The 21,005-nt window shown below is 41.8% G+C and overlaps 2 protein-coding genes across 4 annotated transcripts; one reads left to right on the top strand and one right to left on the bottom strand.

Moving 5' to 3' along the window:
* Window positions 1-2,854: 2,854 nt before the first annotated feature.
* LOC125393974 (centrin-4) lies at window positions 2,855-5,981 on the bottom strand. The gene is made up of 5 exons (XM_087899402.1): window positions 5,907-5,981; window positions 4,603-4,749; window positions 4,057-4,185; window positions 3,448-3,585; window positions 2,855-3,283 (listed from the first exon to the last, which is right to left on the bottom strand). The coding sequence occupies exons 1-5, from the start codon at window positions 5,907-5,909 to the stop codon at window positions 3,194-3,196; spliced, it is 507 nt and encodes a 168-aa protein (XP_087755528.1). The 5' UTR covers window positions 5,910-5,981; the 3' UTR covers window positions 2,855-3,193.
* Window positions 5,982-6,054: 73 nt separating this feature from the next.
* Bbs12 (Bardet-Biedl syndrome 12) lies at window positions 6,055-18,705 on the top strand. 3 transcript variants are annotated; one of them, XM_048424662.3, is made up of 3 exons: window positions 6,055-6,134; window positions 8,715-8,828; window positions 15,016-18,705. In XM_048424662.3, the coding sequence occupies exon 3, from the start codon at window positions 15,032-15,034 to the stop codon at window positions 17,132-17,134; it is 2,103 nt and encodes a 700-aa protein (XP_048280619.3). In that variant the 5' UTR covers window positions 6,055-6,134; window positions 8,715-8,828; window positions 15,016-15,031; the 3' UTR covers window positions 17,135-18,705. The 3 variants fall into 3 exon arrangements, with proteins under 3 accessions (XP_048280619.3, XP_048280617.3, XP_048280616.3); XM_048424660.3 differs by lacking the exon at window positions 6,055-6,134 and adding an exon at window positions 6,141-6,292; XM_048424659.3 differs by lacking the exon at window positions 6,055-6,134 and adding an exon at window positions 6,310-6,529.
* Window positions 18,706-21,005: the final 2,300 nt, after the last annotated feature.

Genomic DNA, 21,005 nt, shown 5'->3' with positions numbered 1-21,005 from the left:
CAGATATGTATGTTACCTTTAAAAGTTTATGTATTTTCAGAACAAGGGGACCAGACACCAATAAAAACAAATGACCCAGGTGATCTAGCATCCAGAACAGCTTCAAGGTTGCTGACTAAGATGATCCAGCCTCACAGAATACTGCAGTCAAGACTTAACAATTATCCTAAATTTTCTCAGGGTCCAAAGATTACCAGCACCCCCAAACAACAGGAAACAGTCTAGAGAACAATGCCCACATTCCCCAAAAATATGTTATGGATGTTTATTATGGCATAAGAGGGGTTAGTTACAAGTTTTTATTTGTCTTAGTCAAAAAAAAGAGTAAAAGCTAAATTGAAGAGATTAGGTTCAGAGATCTAATTCTAAAAAGAAAAGGGGAGAGAGAAATGATAGGATCCAATGGTAGATTATTGAATCTACTTTTAAACTAAAAAAAAAACCAACTACTAATCTTAAATATTTTACATTGGTATGGATTTTGGTATATAGATACAAATTTAAGGTTAATTTTGTTATGCTGTATATATGTTTCTACTCTTGTTTAGGGTATTAAAATGTAATGTATAATTAAGAAATACAGACTAATGGTCATCTATAATAGTCAAACTTGTAGTTATGTTAGGAATCTTTTCAAGGTTAAACAGATATATCTAGACAGATATATAGAGACTTCAAACACTTCAAAGGCCTACAAAATATGTTTTAGAACCTAAGGCTTTTCATGACAATGAGACATATCTGCTCCTGGCAGTACCAATCTACTTCAGGGAAGATGATGGGCATCAAAGAAACTCCATATAGAGTTTGCTTTCTTTAAGATAAAAGCCAGTCATTCAGGAAAAGAAACGGCTCTTTCCTCAATTGCTGGCAATATATTGTCCAAACTGAACCTGCAAGAAACAAAAGAGACTACAATCTTTGCCAAGACTAGGTAGGACAGTCCTTCCCAATTCCCTGTTTCTCAGAAATGTCTGTCAGCTATACCAGGTGTGTAGACCAAAGTTGGATGACCCAATAGTACTGAAGAACCTAGAGTGATTATCCAATCAGATGTCTCTGTCATCAGGTAATATTTCACCCTTCTGTGGTGTTTGACAAAGTTGAAGACTGGATACTCATAGTTAAAGTTTTCCTTAGTAATGATTAAAGGTAAATTAGGTATAAAATGTTAGACTCACAAAGATAAGATAAATAATAGAACATTGTCTCTAATTTTGCCAAATACAGATGGACTGAATGTTGTAACTGCAATTCTTACTTAATAAATGTTTTGTTTTATATATAGCTGTACCTTGTTAAGGTTAAAACCTTTCTTTTTAATTAGACAAAAGTGGGTAAATGCTGTGAAATAATCCTTCTGTACACTGCGAATATATATTATTCTGATTGTTTACTAAAGAAGCTAATTGGCCAGTGACTGAACAGGATGAAGTTAGACAGGAAATCCAAACTCAGAGAGCTGGGAGGAAGAAAGGCAGAGTCAGAGGAGACACCAGCAGACACAGAGGAAGCAAGATGTGCAGAAAATAAGGTAACAAGCCATGAGTCACATGACAGAGGGTAGAAAAGAAATGAGTTAATTTAAATGTAAGAGTTAGCTAAACAAGCCTGAGCTATTGGCCAAGCATTTGCAACTAAGCCTCAGTATGTATTTGGGAGCTGCTGGTGGGACAGAAACTTCTGTCTACAGAACTCACCTTAAACAGCATTCAAAATAGTTCCTGGGTGATCCTAACTATGTTTGTCCTTCAGTTTTGTTCACAGCCAAGTGTCACATGCTAGGTAGTCCATGACAAAAGGACTGATGTTAGTCTGTGATGACTTCTCTATGAGCACCCACGACAGAACACAAGGGTGCAAGCACCTCTTTAAGTATACTTAATTTTTTAAAATTACATTTATGGGGATTGGACAGACGACTCAGCAGTTAAGAACACAGGCTGGGGTTCAATTCTCAGCACCCACATAGCAACTCAAAACCTAAAATTCTAAAGCCCTCTTCTGGCCTCTGCCGGCACCAGACCCTCAAGTGGTACACAGACTTATATACAGGTAAAAACACCCATACACTTAATAATAAATTTAAATTATATTTATGTGTTATGTGCGCTCACACACTGTAACACTGAGGTCACACACTGTAAGACCAAATTCAGGTTGTCAGGCATGGTGACAAGTGTCTGACCTGCTGAGTCATCCCATAAGGCTTGCAGACTCTTTAAAGGTGTCTTAACCTCATTAATAAAGGGGGAACTCTAATGGCCTCATCTCTTAAAGAACCCATTACCATGTTGCTTGAACTGGGGTAGAAAGTCTCCTTCAAAACACAGCCGTAATTACTAGAAGAAAATTAGAAACACTGAATATCCGTAGTTTTATTAATAATTTACATATTTGAAGAAATTATTAACAAAACAAATTGTCAATTTTTTTTAAAAAAGTCACACAAAAGGAAACAATGGAAAATATTGCTTTCAGGTTTGTTATGAACAATTTCACTGGGATGTGGGAGCTGCAGGCAAAGACCGCTTGCTTGTTCCCAGCTGCCCAGACCCGAAATAACTACACAGAAACTATATTAATTACAACACTGCTTGGCCAATAGCTTAGGCTTCTTTTTAACTAACTCTTACATCTTAAATTAGCCCATTCCTATTATTTTGTGTATAACCACAAGGCTTGTGGTTTACCGGCAAGGTTCCGGTGTTTCTGTCTCCTTCGGTGGCTACAGGGCGTCTCCCTGACTCTGCCTTTTTTCCTCCTCTTTTTACTTGGAATTTCTGCCTTACTCTATCCTGCTCTGCCATAGGCCAAAGCAGTTTTATTCATTAACCAATAAAAGCAACACATATACAGAAGGACTTCCCACACCAGGGAGCCAAGTTTATTAAACTGAAAAATAAAAATTTAAATGTCTTTGGAACCTAGAGCTTTAAAAATAGCATGTGAAAATACTGTTTTGGGGGGGGGGGTCAAGGTTCAAATAAGTCATGCTTTTTTTTTATTCTTACTGTTACAGACTTAATGGCATTCATTGGTGGGGACACATAACTTCTTGCATGGATTAGACACCAAGGGACTAACCTGAGCATATAAACTAGAAACGGAGATGAATGAGCTATAAAGTACTACATTACTGAACTACTTAACAGGCAAACTGTGCACACGTCCTCGAAGCCAGAAAGCAGAGCTAATAAAGACTGGTCTTCTTCATCATCCTCAAAAACTCTTCCTCGTTAATCTCTCCGTCACCATCACGGTCGGCTTCATCGAGCATTTCCTGTAACACGAAACGTGACACGGTAGCCGGAAACCACTGAAAACACATAACGATGGAAACGCGGCGAGAATTTTTGCTTGACTGTGTCAGTTCAACTAAGCTACACAAAACGTGTGAAATCACACACACACACACGTCATAATTACAAAGTAAACAAGATTTACCTGCAATTCTTCTTCTGTTACGTTTTCCCCCAGTTCCTTGGCGACCCTCTTGATGTTATTCAGTGATATGGTGCCAGTAGCGTCGTCATCAATTAATTTAAAAGCCTTCAGGATTTCTTCTTTCTCATCCTTTTCATTCTTTAGGAAACGAAATGTCATTGGTTAATTTGTTTATTTGTTCTATCACGCTGGACTTAGTAGGTCTGTAATTCTAGAGCTGTATGTGCGTATTTGTAGCAGGAGGCTGAGTTCTCAGCCTAGAGCTCTTTCACAATTATTCCGACGAGCCCACACCCGCCGTTGAAGCACATAAGACAGCAAGCTTATCCAGGGCTGTTTTCAGGGGCAGTGGCAAAAGTGGGCACTCAGTGATTGCCAGGGACAAGGTTTCAAGTTTGGGCTCCTTCCATTTTGCCCTATGTCAGTATTTCCCGAGAGAAGTCTTCTCTACGGTCTTTACCACCCTGAAAACATCCGTTCTTGCAGTGTTATCATATCCCACCCACCCGTGAGCACCCATTTCCAACCCCTCCATGAAATCTCTATGTTCCATACCCAGACATGCATAGGGCTCTGAGAGCATTTCTTTGAAAAGTAGAGTGACTATACCATTTTCACACTTATAATGGCAAAAAAATCTTCAAAACAAATCGTGCCAGTCCCTTCTTTGTCGATTTCTGCTATCATTTGTCTAATTTCTTCTTTCTTTGGCTCAAATCCTAAGGCCCGCATTGCAATCTGCAACAGGAAGGGAATTTATTTTAATATGCCGTGATCTCATTTTGAGCTTTTCAGTTACTAATTAATAGCTTCTTTGTTCTCTAACAAAATCTGAGCATAGAGCCAACCCTACTGTGGCAGAGTACACAACCTTGATTATTCTGGGTCTTGACGTACCCATCAACCAAGGGCACAACTAAAACGTTAAAAGATACTGTGTTGTTGACTCAGGGCAGGTAAACATACATACTTTCCAGAAGACTGCCGTTAAGGTGTAAAGAGTACCACAGATACAGGTTATGGGCAAGCCTAGTGGGAGAGCCCTGGGTTCCATCCCCACAAGCCAAACACACACACACACACACACACACACACACACACACACACACACACACACACGTGGTTTTTCAAATGTCCTGAAAATAATTCCAGAACCTTCAGCTCTTTCACATCTATGGTCCCAGACCCATCCACGTCGAATAAGTCAAAGGCCTCTTTTATTTCTCTTTTTTGGTCATCACTCAATTCTACTTTTGCTGCTTTTTTCTTCCATTGGTCTAAAGTTGTTCGATAGCTGGATGCCTGCAATAAGCATACAAGTGGATGGAAACTATATTACTACAATGTGCAAATTCAAGTATCCCATTCCCTCCTATAGAATGAGCTTCCCCCCCCCACCTTGTTAATGATTGTGGTTACTAATATCTTTTTTTTTCCCGTCTTTTGAGACAAGGTTTTCCTATGGAGCCCAGACTGGCTTGGAACTCTCAATCCTCCTGCCTAAACCCCCTAGGTAGGGTTATTAATCTCTTGATTGAAAGTGTGGTGTTATTTCTTTATCATTTAGATTTTCCTCATAAAACCAGAGCCTCTGAAGAGAGAAGCAGCAGCTAAGGAAGACAGCACAGGACTGTGTGGCGTTGTCTCACAAAGCAGTTAGTCTCAGTTTATCGGAAAAGTATTAACTTGAGGAAGGTGTGCTCACATATGTAGCACAGTGTTTGCCAGAGGAATGTTTACGAGAACACAGTTATCACCCCCTACTCTCCACTAGCAAGGGTCCTACGCTACAGAAGCCCAAAAGTGAAAAACCATGGTTTTGGTGAACAGCCACTCCACAGATCTGGATGAGAATGTTTGGTTTAATGATGTGGAAGTGAAGGTCCTTCTGCTGTTTGCTTCATTCTATCACCAAGCAGGGCCACAGAACCACTATAGATTCTTCTTTCTGCAGGCGGAAGTGAGAAAGTCCTGGAAGTGACTGTGGATCTAAGTGGCCTGCTTTATATTAGTTATTTGCTGTGGATTCTTGGTTCTAGAGCTGCGAATTTTGATGAGTAGTCTTCTTAGATCCTAGGGCAGCCATCTGAGTCTGCCTTTTCTCAGAAGTCAGTGGTCCCTTATCTGTGAGTGGCCTGAGTTGGTGGAACCCTGACCATCAGGACTGAGTCAATGGCCCCTTCCCATCTGTCGTTGAGTTGATGGCCCACTGGCTGTTGGTGGCCCCGCATTCTTGCATCCCTATCTTGAAGCTCCTCAATTTGGGCACCGGCCCCTGTGTCTCCCGGGCGGTGTATCTTTATGTGGACCATTCCTATACACTACTGGCATTGAAGGATAAACGAAAAGGGGGACCTATCTCTGTCCTCTGTCCTCTGTCCTCTGTCCCCAGGGCATCCAAGGATCCTGGCACGAAAGTCAGAAAACTGGGAAAAACACCTGAGTCCCGCAGCACTCACCATGACCCCAACCCGCTCCCCAGCCTGAGCCAGGGCAGCCCAACAGCCACCCTCCCTTTCCTGGCTGGCGCTGGGGGCGGGCCGTTGCTAAGGGCGCGCAGGGTGCGCAGGCCCTCCCACTTGCTCCCGTGATTGACGGGCATTGCGCCCAATGGAAAGGAACGAGTGCTTTGCTCGCAAGCCGCCGCTGGCCTGGCTGGGTTCCGGCGCTGTGTGGAGCGGCGCGCGGTGAGGATGGTCGTGGGCCCCTCGGGCCGGAAGGGCAGGGAGGGTGGGAGCGAGAGCCCTGGCTCGCGTGCCCTCAGACCCTCCGCACACTGGAGCAACCGTCCCACGGCCTTCCCGCCTCAGAGCCGCTCGAGGGACGCGGCGGCGTGAAACCCGAGGTGCTGCGTGGCGCTCGCAGACGGGGACGGGGGTGGTGCTCGCCGCGCGGAGTCCTCGCGGGGTCCCCGGGGACCGAGGGTGGCTAGAGCCAGGCTTTCTCCTCGGCGGGAGAATGCGAAGCAATCGCTTCCTAGTGTCCTGAGTAAAGCAGGCACATTTCCCCCCAAAGCCGCCGTCTCACCTCGCAGACACAGGTTGTAGTCTTTAAATCTCTCCTTGGTCTTCTGGGGGAATAGGTAAGTTTATCCTGATATTAGAAGCCATTTTTCCCGTCTTAAGTTTTCTCAGTGTGAATTCAGATGATGCAAATTCAAAATATTTTGTGAATGAGGTAGTGTTAAGTCATTTAGCTGTAATCCATTTGTATCTCATCTGGAAAGTTGCCAAGTTTTCAAAGTACTATTTAACACTAATTTTAAAAAAAAACTTCTGAAACCCAAAAGCGAATATATATATATATGATATATATCACATATATATCATATATATATATATGAGCACATGTGTACATATATGTACATATATTACTTATATACAAATAATATATATATATGACTGTTACAGTTAAACAAATTTTAGATCACTATGCTTTAGGAATTTGGATATTCTAGTTTTAAATTTTATTATTATTTTTCGAGACTGGGTTTCACTATGAAGCTCTGGTTATCCTGGAACTCACTAAGTAGACTCAGACTCAAAGAGATCCACCTGCCAGTACACCCAGCTTAAAAAAAAAAAAAGTAATGCTAAGTTCAGATTCTAATTTCTAGATCTTGATTAGGATACCCCAGTCTTGAAAAGTGACCATTCTCTTCTGTACATAAAACTTTAATAATAGCTAAGCAAGATAGTAAAGCCATACTGAAAGACTTGGATAAATCCAGACCCCTCTAGCAGAAAATAGAAAATATAGAGCCAAAAATCTAAACAGGGAGAGAAGAATCAAAAATCTAGATGAGCCGGTCAGTGACTCTGTTTCAGGAACTAGCTGAAGATAAAATTAGATTATAATCTTGAGAAACAGGGAGTTACCCCCTTGTGATTATCACTGGTATTTTTGGAATTTTTCAATGATCACTGGTATTTTTGGAATTTTCCAATGACGCCCTCCCTACCCCCTTTGAATGGTTTCTTCCCTTAAATACTCTTTCTCCCAGTTACTCGGGGTGGAACGCTCTACCCCTGCGTGGGAGATGAATTTCGGCCCCAGTGCACTGGTTCCTGTCCTGTCAATAAACCTCATGTGATTGCAGCAAGGATGGTCTTTCGTGAGTTCCTGGGGGGTCGTGTTAGCCTGAGACTTGGGTGAGAGTCCCTCCGCTCTGGAGGACTTTCCGTGCGCATTATTAAACTACTGAATTTACCCAGTGTATTCTACCTGTCATGTGCCATGATGGCTACTGGTGAGCTTGAAAAAACTTAGTAAAAAGTAGGTGTTTACTTTGGAGCAGTTGATCATTTAGTTATGTTTTTTGTTTTTCCCAGAGACAGTTCTAATTATCATTTGAAGGAGGAGGCCCCTTTAAAAGCAATCAAAGGGCCCCAACTAAGGGATCCAAAGTTACTTGAAACATCCTTTTGCGCCTTTAATATTTATACTCAACTTTGGGATGAGCTGGCACTTGCCAAATGTTTGCTGAATGCTATGCTAAGTTGTCAGCAGTGTTCTAGATACCGGGAATGTCTCAGTGACTAGAATTGTCATCTGGAAAATCATGTCAACAGAAAACACTGGCCTGTGCATCATAAATGTACAGTGCTCATTTTGTAAAGTTTCAGAGAAGAAGAGGAAAGTTTATCTCCTTAGTACAGATAAGCAGTATCTGGCATATGGAAGGGAAAAGGTTTGTGGTTTGTAATAGGTTGACCAGGATAGACTTCCCTGAAAAGAAAATTTGGGGAAGCATTTCAAGATAGTTAAGGCAGTAGATTTCAAGATAGTTAAGACATGTAGAAATCCTGAGGTAGGGAACATGCCTTACATATTCTGAAAGCACGCAGGAGGCCTGAGCAGGGCATAATAGATAAGTCGGGGAGGAGGAAGCGTGGGTCTTGGTGCTGTGAGGACATGGCCTTTACTTGGAGTGAGTGAGGGAGACTCAGATTCTAGCGTAGAAGGGGTGTGACTCCCTTTCATGGGAGCGCCGATGCTGGACAAAGGGCTGAAGACTATTCTGAGAGCTTCCAAGCAGGAGATGTTGTGGTTAGACTGCTGTGTTAGCTGTAGACTGGAGGTGAACAAACTTGGCCCTGATGATGAAAATTCTAGTTACACCCATCAAGAAATAAAGTCGAACCCCTGAAAGGCATGCCCAAGTGTTCTAACCTGAATATTTAGACAAGGCGAGGTACAGTCTTTCGAAAGAAGATTTCTGAAGTCAACGTCCCAGTTAAATAATCTGATTCTTCCTCTCATTGCAGATAAATTAAGGAAACAGTATTCTGACATTGACCTGCTTGTGGAGGCATCAGTGCAGGGCACCGCAGGATGACAGTCGGGTTGTGGTGGTGCAGTGCCGAGAACAGTTACCAGAGGTATTTAATCACTTTTGAAATCGCCCGTCTTTTCATCCTCTTCACTGTTACCGTCTTTTTATTCCCAGCCTTATTTTGAGTTTGTGTTAGTGATTAGCCCATTGCAACCTCTTCAGAACCATTTAGGACTTCTTCCAAAGTTAGGACTGCTAAGGCAGGTTCTTCAGTTACTGCTCAAACTGGAAATAGATTCAAATGCTAAAAGACCTCTTTTGAGTATTAACTTTGATATCTGTTATATATGACTTTTTCCTTGTAGATGGTTGAGATCTATCCTGTGTCTGGACAAACCTTTGTAACATAATTCCAAACAGACTGAGTTTGAGATACCTATGGGTTTTTCCTCTTGTTCCAGATAGTTTTCCACTCAGAGAGCAGTGTCTTTAATCGTGATCTAGAAAGAGACCATAAGCAGAGCTCCATCACAACCCCCACCCCCGTAAAAGACATAGACCCCAACAAGGCAAGGGTCTTCACAGGGCTTCAAAGGCATAGACTGCGGTGAGGCAAGGGTCTCCACAGGGCTTCGAAGCAGTCAGAGGATTTGAAAGAGGAAAACGAAGAGTCTAAAGAAGAGAGAATGAGTTGGGATGAAAGTGAAGCAAAATGTAGCTGGTGCAGGAATTGACAGTGTAAACTTGGACCGTGGTTACAGGGGGTTACCCTTTTACTTAATGTGAGGAGATTTTACCCATTGTACCCAATATCATGCTTCATTTTCCACAAATAGGTTAATTATTTTAGTATCAACCTTATATTTTTGTTGTGATTTTATTTATGATATGTTTCAAGCATTTTATCCAAGGTAAACTCAAATTTTGTTAGCAGTGAAAAACTGCCAGACTTTTTAAACTTGTCCTTTCAACAAATTTTTCTCCATCAACTGCATATTCATGAAGGGAGAAGTAGACCACTGTCCCCAAAAATCAGATTATGGAAAATTATAAATATAAAGAAAAGAACAGTATTTAAAACAGAAATTTCCTGGCTTCAGAACTTAATTGAAAGTTACAGCTTTTGCAACAATGTGGTGTTGGCATAAAATGATTACATCCTCCAGTGCGATTGCATTGACAGCCCAGTAATAAATCCACGTATGTATAGCAAGTTCATTTTTGATAAAGGTACTAAGAACATACAAGAGAAAAAATAGTTCATTTAACAGGAGGTACTGAGACACCTGGAACCCCCGCCTCACACCATATGCAAAAGTTAGTCTCAAATCAATCAGTAAGCTAAATAAAGGATAGACCTCTGAAGAAAATACTGGGCTAAATATGTATCGCCTTGGATTTGGCAATGGATTCTTCATATAACACCAAGAACATGAGCAACAGCATCCACAAATAAGTGATAAATTTTACCAACACTAAAAGAACAGTATTTGAAACAGAAATTTCCAGGCTTCAGAACTTAACCGAAAGTTACATGTTTTTCTGAGTGAAAGAGCATTATCAAACAGCAGAGGTGTCCTATAGAACAATAGATTGTATGCAAATCAGATAGCATAGCCCGTCAGCGTCCATAGGGGAACGGTTCTAAGATTCCGTTGTAGAAAAAAGTCCACACGTACATAAGTGATTTACATAAAATGGTGGAGTACTTAAATCTAGCCTACACACATACTTAGGTATATATTATCCTTAAAATTAATATAATAAGAAACTAAGAAAATAGTAACACTAGCTTCATAGTTGTTATAATACATTGCTTAAGGAATGATGACAGAATATAAGTTACATGTTCAAAACAGATGCAGTTTATTTTTGTGTTCTTCAAACACTGTCTGATTCGTGGTTGTTTGGATCCACAGGTGTGAGGTTAGCTGTTGTTTCCTGAGGGTTTGCTCTCTGATGCGTAAAGAATGCTTGCAACTCAGCAACAGAAATCTTTTAAAGCCCGCTCTTAAAATAGGCAGAGAACTTCAGTCGGCATTTCTCCAAAGCAGACAGACACATGTTCTAGGCCCATGAAAAGATGTTTAATAGCATTAGTCATTAGGAAAATGGAAGTCAAAACCACAATGAACTCTTTTCACATCTGCTAGTGTGTAGGGGTCGCCGTTCGCGCCATCCATCTTCCGTGAGTTCCATATTGTCCTAGGGGTTGAAACACAAGACGCACACACACAGATACAGAGTTCGTTCCAGTCATCCTCAAGAAGAGAATGCCCAATTTATTTAACTTGATCCAGGGTTAAATACCTTTGGCCCTAGTAAAGGAAAACTCCTCCCACCCAGAGGGGGCTGGGGAAACTGGCCTCTGTGGGAGCTTCTCCCCAGGCAGGTGGTCAAGGGTTCAAGGCAATGTCAGACAGGTTAGATGGACCTTGGCCCTGAGCTTCTTTTAGGCAGGTTGGGAAATTACCATTTTAAAGCAATATAGATCCCTTAGGCTAATGTACCAGGCTGTAGCAAAAACAAGGACAAAACTTAGCAAAAAGCTTAGCTGGTTAGCATAAACATTACTTGCATCCTGTGTTTTGGCCTCAAGAAACAGGGAGGACAGGGCCCTACACTAGTGTGTTTAAAATCTGACAAAAGCAGAGTTGTTGAACATACTAGTGACTGAATAGTGCTGTCACACACGAACACGCAAAACTCATACCCACCCAGAATGTGGTTTTGTTTGAAAGTAGTCTTTGTAGATGCAATTAGTTGAGATGAAGTCATACTGGGTCAGGATAGGCTGTAAGTGCAATAACTGGTGTTTTAATTAACAAAGAGGACAATTGAAGCAGCCAGATATTAAAGTTATGCAACCAAAAGCCAAGGAATGCCAGGAGCAACTAGGAGTTGGAAGAGAAAAAAAAAAGTATCCTTCCCTGGAGTCCTGAGAGAAAGCACCGCCCTGCAGTGCCGTCCTCTCGCGAGTATGACTGTATTGTAGCCTCCTGTAATCTGGAGTAGCAGCCCAGGAAAACTAATACAGTAAGAATGTGGAGAAATCAAAACCTTTGTCCATTGCTACTGGCAATGCTCTTCTGTTTGGGAAAACATCTGGGCAGTTCCCTAAGCTAAACATAGAGTTACCAAATGACCCAGGAGTTTTACTTCTAGATTTATAGCTGAAAGATCTAGAAACAGGTTCAAAAATGTACGTGTACAGAAAAGTTCACAGCAGGTGAAGCACACAAGCTCAGTAGCTAAAAGGTGGAAACACCCAAATGTGTAGCAGTGGTAAATAGGTGTATAAAATGTGGTACCTACCAAGGAATATTATCCCACTAAGTGAATTATTGTTAAGTAATAAATGTGGAAGAACTCCAAAAATATGCTAAATAAAATGTAGAAAGGTCACATGTTTCATGATTCCTTTTATATAAAATACCAAGAATAGGTCAAAATAGACTGCAAGTAAATTAGCGATTACCAGTTATAGAAAGAAACAGAGTTACTGCTTAGCAGCTTTCAGATTTTCTTTTGTGACTGTTAAATCTTTTGGAGCAAGATAGAGGTGGCAGTTATATAACATTGTGGATGTGCTAAATCTAAATTGTATTCTTTAAGTTAAGGTCGCTTCATTTTATCAAGATCAGTAGCCTTTCAAGGTAAGTAAGATGAAGTCAGAGAGTCAGAGGATTGAAGGATATGATCAATAGAATGATTGAAATCATTGACAAATAGAATTAGAGTTTAGTAGGGAGATGATAGTACAGGGGAAGGAAGTGAAGGACAGAAAAAGTAAGGCCAGATAGATACGATGAATCTAAGGATTGCTCAAGTTGAGTCCGAGGGTATATTTTAATATCATGTTTTGATCTTATCAAGGAATATGTGTGAGTATATTGTAACTGTTTGTTATATAACACAGAAAATTTCATTGAAAAAAAAAGGACTTGGGAGTAAGTTCATATAATGCCATAATTATTGCAGGGCCTGCCCATCCTTTCTACTTTTGTTAGTCCTTGAAAGCCTGTAGGAAGCTGTTCTGGAGTAATAAAACCTGTGCTCCAGCCTAAAAGCTGTGTGGACTGGAGCACGCTTCCCTTCACAGATGAGTGTCGCTAGTTCAGAAACAAAGTTACCAGAGTTACGATCCGTATTAGAACAAGATTCTGATTAAAAATTTTCAAAGAATCGTGAAAGCCTTATAGTGTCATCTAGCTTCAGTTCCTCACCTAATGGAGTTCACACCTCCTCAGGCAGTAGTTTTATTGTAGATGGTTTTTCAGTTAGAAAGTACCATTGTTACCTGGGTACACACCTTTAATCCTAGCTTTAATCCCAGCACTCAGGGGGCAGAGGCAGGCAGATCTCTATAAATTTGAGGCCAACCTGGTCTTCAGAATGAGTTCCCAAACAGCCAGAACTACACAGAGAAACCCAGTCTCAAAAAAACCAAAAGAAAAAAAATTTAAAAAAAATTAAGAAAGCACCATTGTTTAAAAACTTTTTAGTATTGAATAATCTTTCTCTTGATGATACTCATTTTGGAGGTGACTTCTAAAATATTATCTTGAATAATTCCAATGGCCTTTGGATTTCCCTTTAAATAGTACCCTTTTTTCTTCATAATGTAATCAATTCCCAAATCTTTCTCCCCATTATCTGGCTTCATAATTTTAGAAGATTAAGTGGCTGTTTTCCTTTGAGTCTGGTACTTAGCTAGTCAGTCAAACTTGCAAGTGAAAGACTCCCTCGTGGGCGTCTTCCCTCGGGAAAGACCCCGTGCCCAAAGATCAGTCGAAAACACGCAGCCGGATGCAAACAGCAGGAGGTTTATTGGTGGATACACAGGTACCTGGGCGACAAGTCTCTCGAAGAACTTGCGCGCCTGCAGGTTGGGGATGAGGGGTTTTTATAGGGGAGCAAAAGCGCGGGTACAGAAGCAGAAAAGCTTTCATTTCATTGGTCAGTTCAAATAAGGCTAAGCTGGGTGGCACATTCTTGACCTTTTACCTAAATACCAAGGAGGGGGTTGTCCAGACCCACCTGGATACCAAGGAGGGGGCTGTGCTACCTGTTTTTCTTATCTCTTCCTGCCTTCCTAGCTTGGCTGGCGACTAGATGTCTGATTTGCACAGCCCCTGACTCGTGAGAGGCCCGCTCTGTACGTGACTCAGGCCTCGCAATCCTCTCTTCCTCCCTTGAAGTCTTTGTTCCTACTCATGTCAGTTCATAAATCTCCTGTCCTGCTGCCAGATAAGGCTGTCCTCGCTCTAATCTCAGGTGTCTTTGCTTTAGCATTGTGGAGGTCCTGAATTAAGCCTGTTATTTGTTCAGCACTCTGGAGGTCCTGACTCCGGAGGCCTTAATGGAGCTTGCTATCTGAAAACCTTTGCAGAGCGTTATAACTGTGGTTAAAGTTAAAACCACAGTTTTAACTGTGACCCCAATGAAGTTGGGGTCCTTCACAAGGATGGCAGCATAACTGAACATACATAAAACTGTGCTCTCCACTCTTCCGAGCACTGTCTCCTCATGCTAGCTGTGAAGTAGCTTCTGTGATTAGTCTCATTTCCCAGATGTGTAAACTGAAGGGCTAGCTGCCTGTTAGCAGTAGAGCAAAATTCAAGCCCGGGCTCAGGTTTAAAAAGCTTTCAAACGCTACATCAAGTGAGTTCTTATTCTTAACACAAGTGGTTTCCATTATAGAATAAAGCTTATTTCTTAACATAACATGAAATGTGCTCATAACCCAATTCCTCCTCTACTGGAGCCTTAAGTCCTTCAGCTCCTTGCCGTGTACGCCATATTCTCATAATACCAGGCTCCTAGTACACAGTGCTTTTCCTTTTCTTTTTTTCTTTCTTTTTTTAACATAGTTGTACATTCACTACCACCCTCTTGCTCAGTTTGCACAGTTATCCTGCAGATGACATGATGGAACACACCTGTAATTCTAGCACTTTCAAGGTGGAGACAGGGTGATCACAGATTTAAGACCATCCTGTATAGTAAAACCCCGTCTCAAAAGAATCATAGCACAAATGTTTTAAGTCTCATTCTGCAGATTGCCTTCTGGAAACCTTGCTTGTTGCCGGTACTCCTATTTCCTCTCCCTTGTGGAGTGGTCAGCCCTCTCTCCACCACCCTGTCCCACGCCCTTGATTTACTCTTCTGCATCATCACACTGATCACAGTCATTGAAACTCTGTCCAAAAGTGTGAGCTGTGTTTTCTTCTCTTTATAGAGCCCTTGTCATCAGTCACCCAGGAAAGTTTCAAGTGTTGTTTTATTTGCAGATAATTACTCGTGGTGATGGCTTGCAGCATCATAAACAAAAGAAGGCACGTGGGACTTCAGCAGCTTTCATCATTCGCACAAACAGGAAGAAGTTTCCTGGGCCCAGTAAAAGCCACCAAGTTTATTACAGATGCAGAGTGTCATGAAAGTGTGTTAATCAGCTCAACAGTCAGACTTCTTGAAGGTTTGGATTTAACCTGTGCAGTGGGGCAGCTTCTCAATGAAGCAGTTCAAGCACAGAATGGTGCATATAGAATTGGAACCAGCACTCTCTTGTTTCTTGTTGGTGCTTGGAGCAGAGCTGTTGAAGAATGTCTCCATCTGGGTGTTCCCACTACAGTAATAGTGTCAGTAATGTCCGAAGGCTTGAACTCTTGCATTGAAGCAGTAGTTTCCCTTCAAGTACCCATATGCAATGTATTTGACCACATGGACAACTCAAGTATAGTTTACAAACTTGAAACAGTTGATGTCAACTTGCGTCCTTCAGGTCCCGGCTTGTTACAGGAAAAGCGTGATTTCAAAGATGCTACATCTCAGTTACTGTCGTCTTACAGTCTTTCTGGGAGACATGCTGCATCACTCAAATTCTTCAAAACTCAGGCTAAGGTTGAAACGGAAGAAAATATACCACAGACTCTGCGAAACAGCCTGCTTGCAGATTCCTTCTGCAGAAAGTCAGCATTAACTCACAGTAGGCATTTTAATAGGGCAGATAATAGCCACAGGATAAGCAGACCTGATGGATTTCTAGAACAGTGTGGGTCAACTCCCAAAGCTTCTAGGTGTAATGATTTGGTGGAGTTAGCAGTCGGCTTGAGCCATGGAGACCACAGCAGCATGGCATTGGCAGAAGCAGCTGTGAGGCTGCAGTGGCAGAGTGTGTACCTTCAAGACAACTATAAGGCACCATTTATGTTTGATGCATCAAGACTCCTCACTTGCTGTCTCCCCGGCTTACCTGAAGCTTTTTCTTGTGTTTGTTTAGGATATGTCACTGTTGTACCCATGTCTAGTCTTACTCTGATAAAGGAATTGCAGGATCAACCTTTCCGGGTGATTCTCATCGAGGGTGACCTCACAGAGAGTTACCGCCACCTGGGATTTAATAAGTCCGTAAATATTAAGACTAAGTTAGATAGTGGAAAGCTTCCAGAAGATAGTGCAGAAGAACTGTGGGCAAAAAGTGTGTTGCAGGTGTTAACCCAGTTCAATGTGAGCCTCGTCCTGGTACAAGGAAATGTATCTGAACACTTAACTGAAAAATGCTTGCACAGTAAGCGACTGGTGATTGGGTCAGTGAATGGCAGTGTGTTGCAAGCGTTTGCAGAGGCTACAAGAGCAACACCAGTAGCCTATGTTACACAAGTGAACGAAGACTGTGTGGGCTCTGAGGTCTCCGTGACCTCCTGGACAAGTCCTCATGATGTGAACAGGAGCAACAGAATGGCAATCTTGTTAAAAACAGAAAGAATTAATTTGATTACAGCTGTACTCACCAGCCCAGTAAGTGCTCAGATGGAAGCAAAGGAAGACAGATTTTGGTCTTGTGTATATCGTTTATCTCATGCCCTAAAAGAGGAGAAGGTCTTCCTTGGAGGTGGTGCTGTTGAATTTTTATGTCTTAGTCATCTTCAAATTCTTGCTGAACAACCTTTAAATAAAGAGAATAATGCTTGTTCAGGATGGCTTCCTGATTCTTCCTCTTGGATGGCCTCATCTCTGTCCGTCTATAGACCAACTGTGTTGAAGTGCATGGCAAGTGGGTGGCATGAATACCTGTCAGCTGTCATGTGTAACACTGCCACTCGCCCATCAGCAGTGGAAGCCAGCACGTGCATTCAACATCATGTGCAAAAGGCCACCAACTCTGGCTCCCCTTCATCTTATATCTTGAGTAAATACAGTAAACTAAGTAGTGAACTTTTTCATTCAGGTATTTCAGATAACCTGGAGCTAGTTCCAAGAGTTTATGATACTGTTACCCCAAAGACCGAAGCATGGCACCGAGCATTGAACTTAGTGCTCTTAGTGCTTCAGACAGACAGTGAAATAATTACTGGACTTGAACACACACAGATAAATTCACAGGAATTAGATGGAGTTTTATTTTTGTAGGGTTAGCTAAATCTTTGGGAAATAAGCAATATCGTTTTAATAAATTTTAAGGTGTGTATGTGTGGGAGCTCGTGTACATGCATGTGCATGTCCAAGGAGGCCAGAAGAGGGCACAGGATCCCCTGGAACCACAGTTGGAGGTTTATAAACTGACCAGTGTTGGTGCTGGGAACCCAACTATGCAAGGGCAGCAAGCACTCTTAACCTTTTGGCCATTTCTCCAGTTGTAATACATATTTATAGTCAGATCATAGCATCTAAATTATTAGCAATTGCCAAGAATGAGTTGATGTCTATCAATAGCTACAGTTCTGAATTTTGCCCTATTTATAAGCTAACAAATTAGCTTTTTTACAGGTGCTACAGGATACACCTAGATTAGAAGCAGAGCGCTTTTGCCAACCACAGCAGAATCTGCATTCAGAGTATTGTGTTGGTTTTATCAGTTCCTTGGCTTTTCTGTCCCCCAAGAGCAGCACAGAGGGCCAGTGGCAGGACCTGGAAAATGCTGAACGTGTGTGATATTTACTGCTAAAGCAGAAATAAATCCGCTTACTTGTCCAACAGGAATGATTACATCCTTCAACAGTGCTTACGTCAAACCAGACATGGACATGGACTAGCTAAAGATTGGTCAAGCCCTTATATTTTTGCATCTATAGTAAGTATAAAGATGCTGTCTCAGTTACTTTTCTATTGCTGTAATAAGACAGACCAAGGCAACTTATAAAAGAGTTTAATTTGGATTTGTGGTTCAGAGAGTTAGAGCCCATGATGACAGAACAAAAGCATGGTGGCAGTGACGTCTGTGAGGTCACATCTTGGTCCCCTAAGAGGTGGGGAGTTGAGGGGATAGTGCAGAGACATCTGTGAGCTCACATCTTGGTCCCCTAGTAGGAGGTGGGGAGTTGAGGGGATAGTGCAGAGACATCTGTGAGCCTACATCTTGGTCCCCTAGGAGGAGGTGGGGAGTTGAAGGGATAGTGCAGTGACCTCACCCAATGTAACACACCTTCTCCAAAAGGCCACATGTTCCAGACCATCCCAAATACTTCCACCATGCCTGCCTTCTTTCCATTATTCTGTAAGCACATCTTTAGAGCACTGTCTTAGTCTTTTTAGTCTTTCATCCTCAATCCCCACAGTATAATCATTATTAACATTTAGGGGATGGTTTTCTAAGGCTTCTTAAATTTATATGTCTGTGTAAATACATTTTGATACGGTGACATCACTGTATGTAGTGACATTTCAACTGTATTTTAATAAATAAAGACTGCCTAAAGATCTGAGAGTAAAACAGTCCCACTGGTCAGCCTTATAGACCAGGTTATGGTAACACACACCTTTAGTCCCAGTAGCCACACTAGTTGCCATAGGGTGGTGCATGCCTTTGATCCCAGCCCTAGAGAAGGCTATAAAATGGGGGTGAGGAGGGGAGATGGCAGAGACAGCTCTCACACAGTCTCATGCTGAGATTCTAGGAGGCAGGATCACCATTTCAGACTAAGGTTGAGGTAAGAGCCAGTGACTGGCTGTTTTGCTTTTCAGATCTTCAGGTTGAACCCCAATTTCTGACCCTGAGTTTTTATTAATCTTGCATCAACTGTATATATTACAAATTGTCTACTTCTGTAGATTAATGTATTCAGTGTTTTACCTAATATTCTTAAGAGTTCGGTGGTGCCACCATCACTCCCGCACAGTGACTCACCACTGTTTATGTGAGTTCTTCTCTGTTCAGCCAGTCCTGGTTTGGAAGACTGTAACAAGTCTTCTGTCCCACCAGTCTGCTCCCAAATAGTGACGTGGGGACTTATTACAAAAGCTCGGCCTATAGCTTAGGCTTGTTCCTAACTAGCTCTTATAACTTAAAATTAACCCATTTATATTCATCTGTGTTCTCTCATGTAGCATTACCTCTCTTCCATCTTGTACCTTCTGTTTCCTCTCTGTGTCCCCTGCCTTCTGTGAGCCTAGATTCCTCCTCTTCCTTTCTCTCTCTAGAAACCGCACCTATACCTCCTGCCTAGTATTGGCTGTTCAGTCTTTTGTCACACCAGTCATAGCAAATACATCTTCACACAGTAAACAGATACCCACATCAGAAGACGTAGAAAGATCTTTGCAGCTGTAAGACTTTGTTGCAGTCTCATAAAGGCTGTTAATTCTCCCAAGCTTTTATATACATAATTCATCTGGACTTTATCTTGGTAGACTAAGAACCTAAACCTTTTCTAGAATTTACCCACAATATTAGGTTTTGGTTATTCCTTCAGATAATTTGTAGCAATGAGAAGGAAATGCTAGGGGTATGGAAGAGAGCCCACATTACCATTTCTATTCTTTTTACCCAGGGATTCATAACGTTTAGCTATTCATTTATTCATTTATTTATCTGTTTATGGCCACCACGAACGCAGTGCCACGTGTTAATGAAAAAGTTAACACAGCAGAAACGTGAAGGCAGCATCCTTTCCCAAAGCCTCTTTCTGTGTTGCCCCCGGTTACTCTCCTGAAGTCACTCTTAGAACACTCAGTACTTGTCAGTACTTAGTTCTAAAAAGACCTAGTGAGGCCTTCTTTCCTCTGACCTGTAGGTGGCAGACTTCCTCTCCTGTGATCCCCAAATTTGTCGTCAAGTTTAAAACGCCTAGAACGAAAGGAGACTGTTTCAGATGAGGGTAGCACCAGTCTGCAGGGCATTCACTAACCGGGGTCCTGTGGGCAGTTCTTTGTGCCCTGCTTGGTAGGCCTTCCTCTGCCGTTAGCAAGCGTTGGCTTGGGAAAGTGAATCGAGTTTCCTCAAACTCCCAGGCCTTGAAATGATAGTTGACCACATCATTCTTACTCTGACCTCCAGCTCTGATGCTGATATATAGCTTTTATAGTAAAGCTCATTTAAGGGAGTAAAACATAGAGCCTTTTTTTCCCCCTTAAATAACACTAGTCTTGAAAATGTGAGTGAGCTTAATGCTGTGAGATTTAGAGGTTAGGAACTGAGCTTGGGTTCTCTGGAAAAGCCAGAAGTACTCTTAACTGCAAAGCCGTGTCTTCCCCTCCAGCAGGCATTTGATAATTGCATGATGTATTCTTTTCTTTAAAATGGTCTCTTGTGTTAAATGGTTTTGCCTTCTGAGCATGGTTAGGAGAGCTCAGTTATGATGGTAAGCAGGTGAGATGTTTAAATGCACACAAAGCTTCCAGTTGCCATAGTTCATCGAGATATAGCTCATTGTGAGCTAAGGGCATCCGTACTGTGTAAAGAGCTAAACCTTATCCTTGGCTGTCGCCCACAGTAGCAAATAGCAGGAATATTTCCTAAGAGCAGAATGCCACCTCTGACGTCCACGTCTGTATGTGTCAATGTGAAGTTGTGCCTATTTGACCGCAACACATCATTCAGCCTATTTCAGACTATTCTGACATTTGTTTGCCTTTTCTGAATTTTTTTTCCATCTTGGTAATTGCATTAGAAAAATTTCCAGTGTATTTATCTGGTGTTCTGAAGAAAATTCTTTATACATGGTGCATGAATTAAAGAAAGCTAAGACGTTCCTGACCTATTAGCAGTACTGAGCAGTGTGGTTTGGGTAGAACTGTTTCCTATGCTGACCTCTTGAGTAGGAGGTGGGGAAAAGCTATTTCCCAATATGTTTCCACTTCGGAATAAATGTCATATTAGACCTAAGACAAGCTAGGTGTAATAGTACAATTCCAGCCCTCGGGAGACTGAGGCAGGAGGATCACATGGGATACATGGAAAGATCTTGTCTCCAAGGGGGGAAAAGGGGACAAATGTAGATATAATACATTTTTCCTTTATCTCTTGCTTGAGTAAAATAACCACAGATTTCCTAACATGTTTCAG

This window comes from Myodes glareolus, chromosome 20, assembly GCF_982192425.1.
Source record: "Myodes glareolus chromosome 20, mMyoGla1.1, whole genome shotgun sequence".
NCBI classification, from domain to species: Eukaryota; Metazoa; Chordata; class Mammalia; order Rodentia; family Cricetidae; genus Myodes; species Myodes glareolus.
The sequence above is the reverse complement of the archived record's forward strand: the minus strand, read 5'-3'. Positions and strand labels throughout refer to the sequence as shown.

Excerpts from the sequence above, each read along its gene's own strand:
- Bbs12 (XM_048424662.3), top strand. The coding sequence starts at position 15,032 with ATGGCTTGCAGCATCATAAACAAAAGAAGGCACGTGGGACTTCAGCAG.
- LOC125393974 (XM_087899402.1), bottom strand. Across the intron at positions 4,186-4,602 it reads TAGATGTGAAAGAGCTGAAG|ATTGCAATGCGGGCCTTAGG; the intron begins GTTCTGGAATTA and ends TTCCTGTTGCAG. Across the intron at positions 3,284-3,447 it reads TAACAGAAGAAGAATTGCAG|GAAATGCTCGATGAAGCCGA; the intron begins GTAAATCTTGTT and ends TTCGTGTTACAG.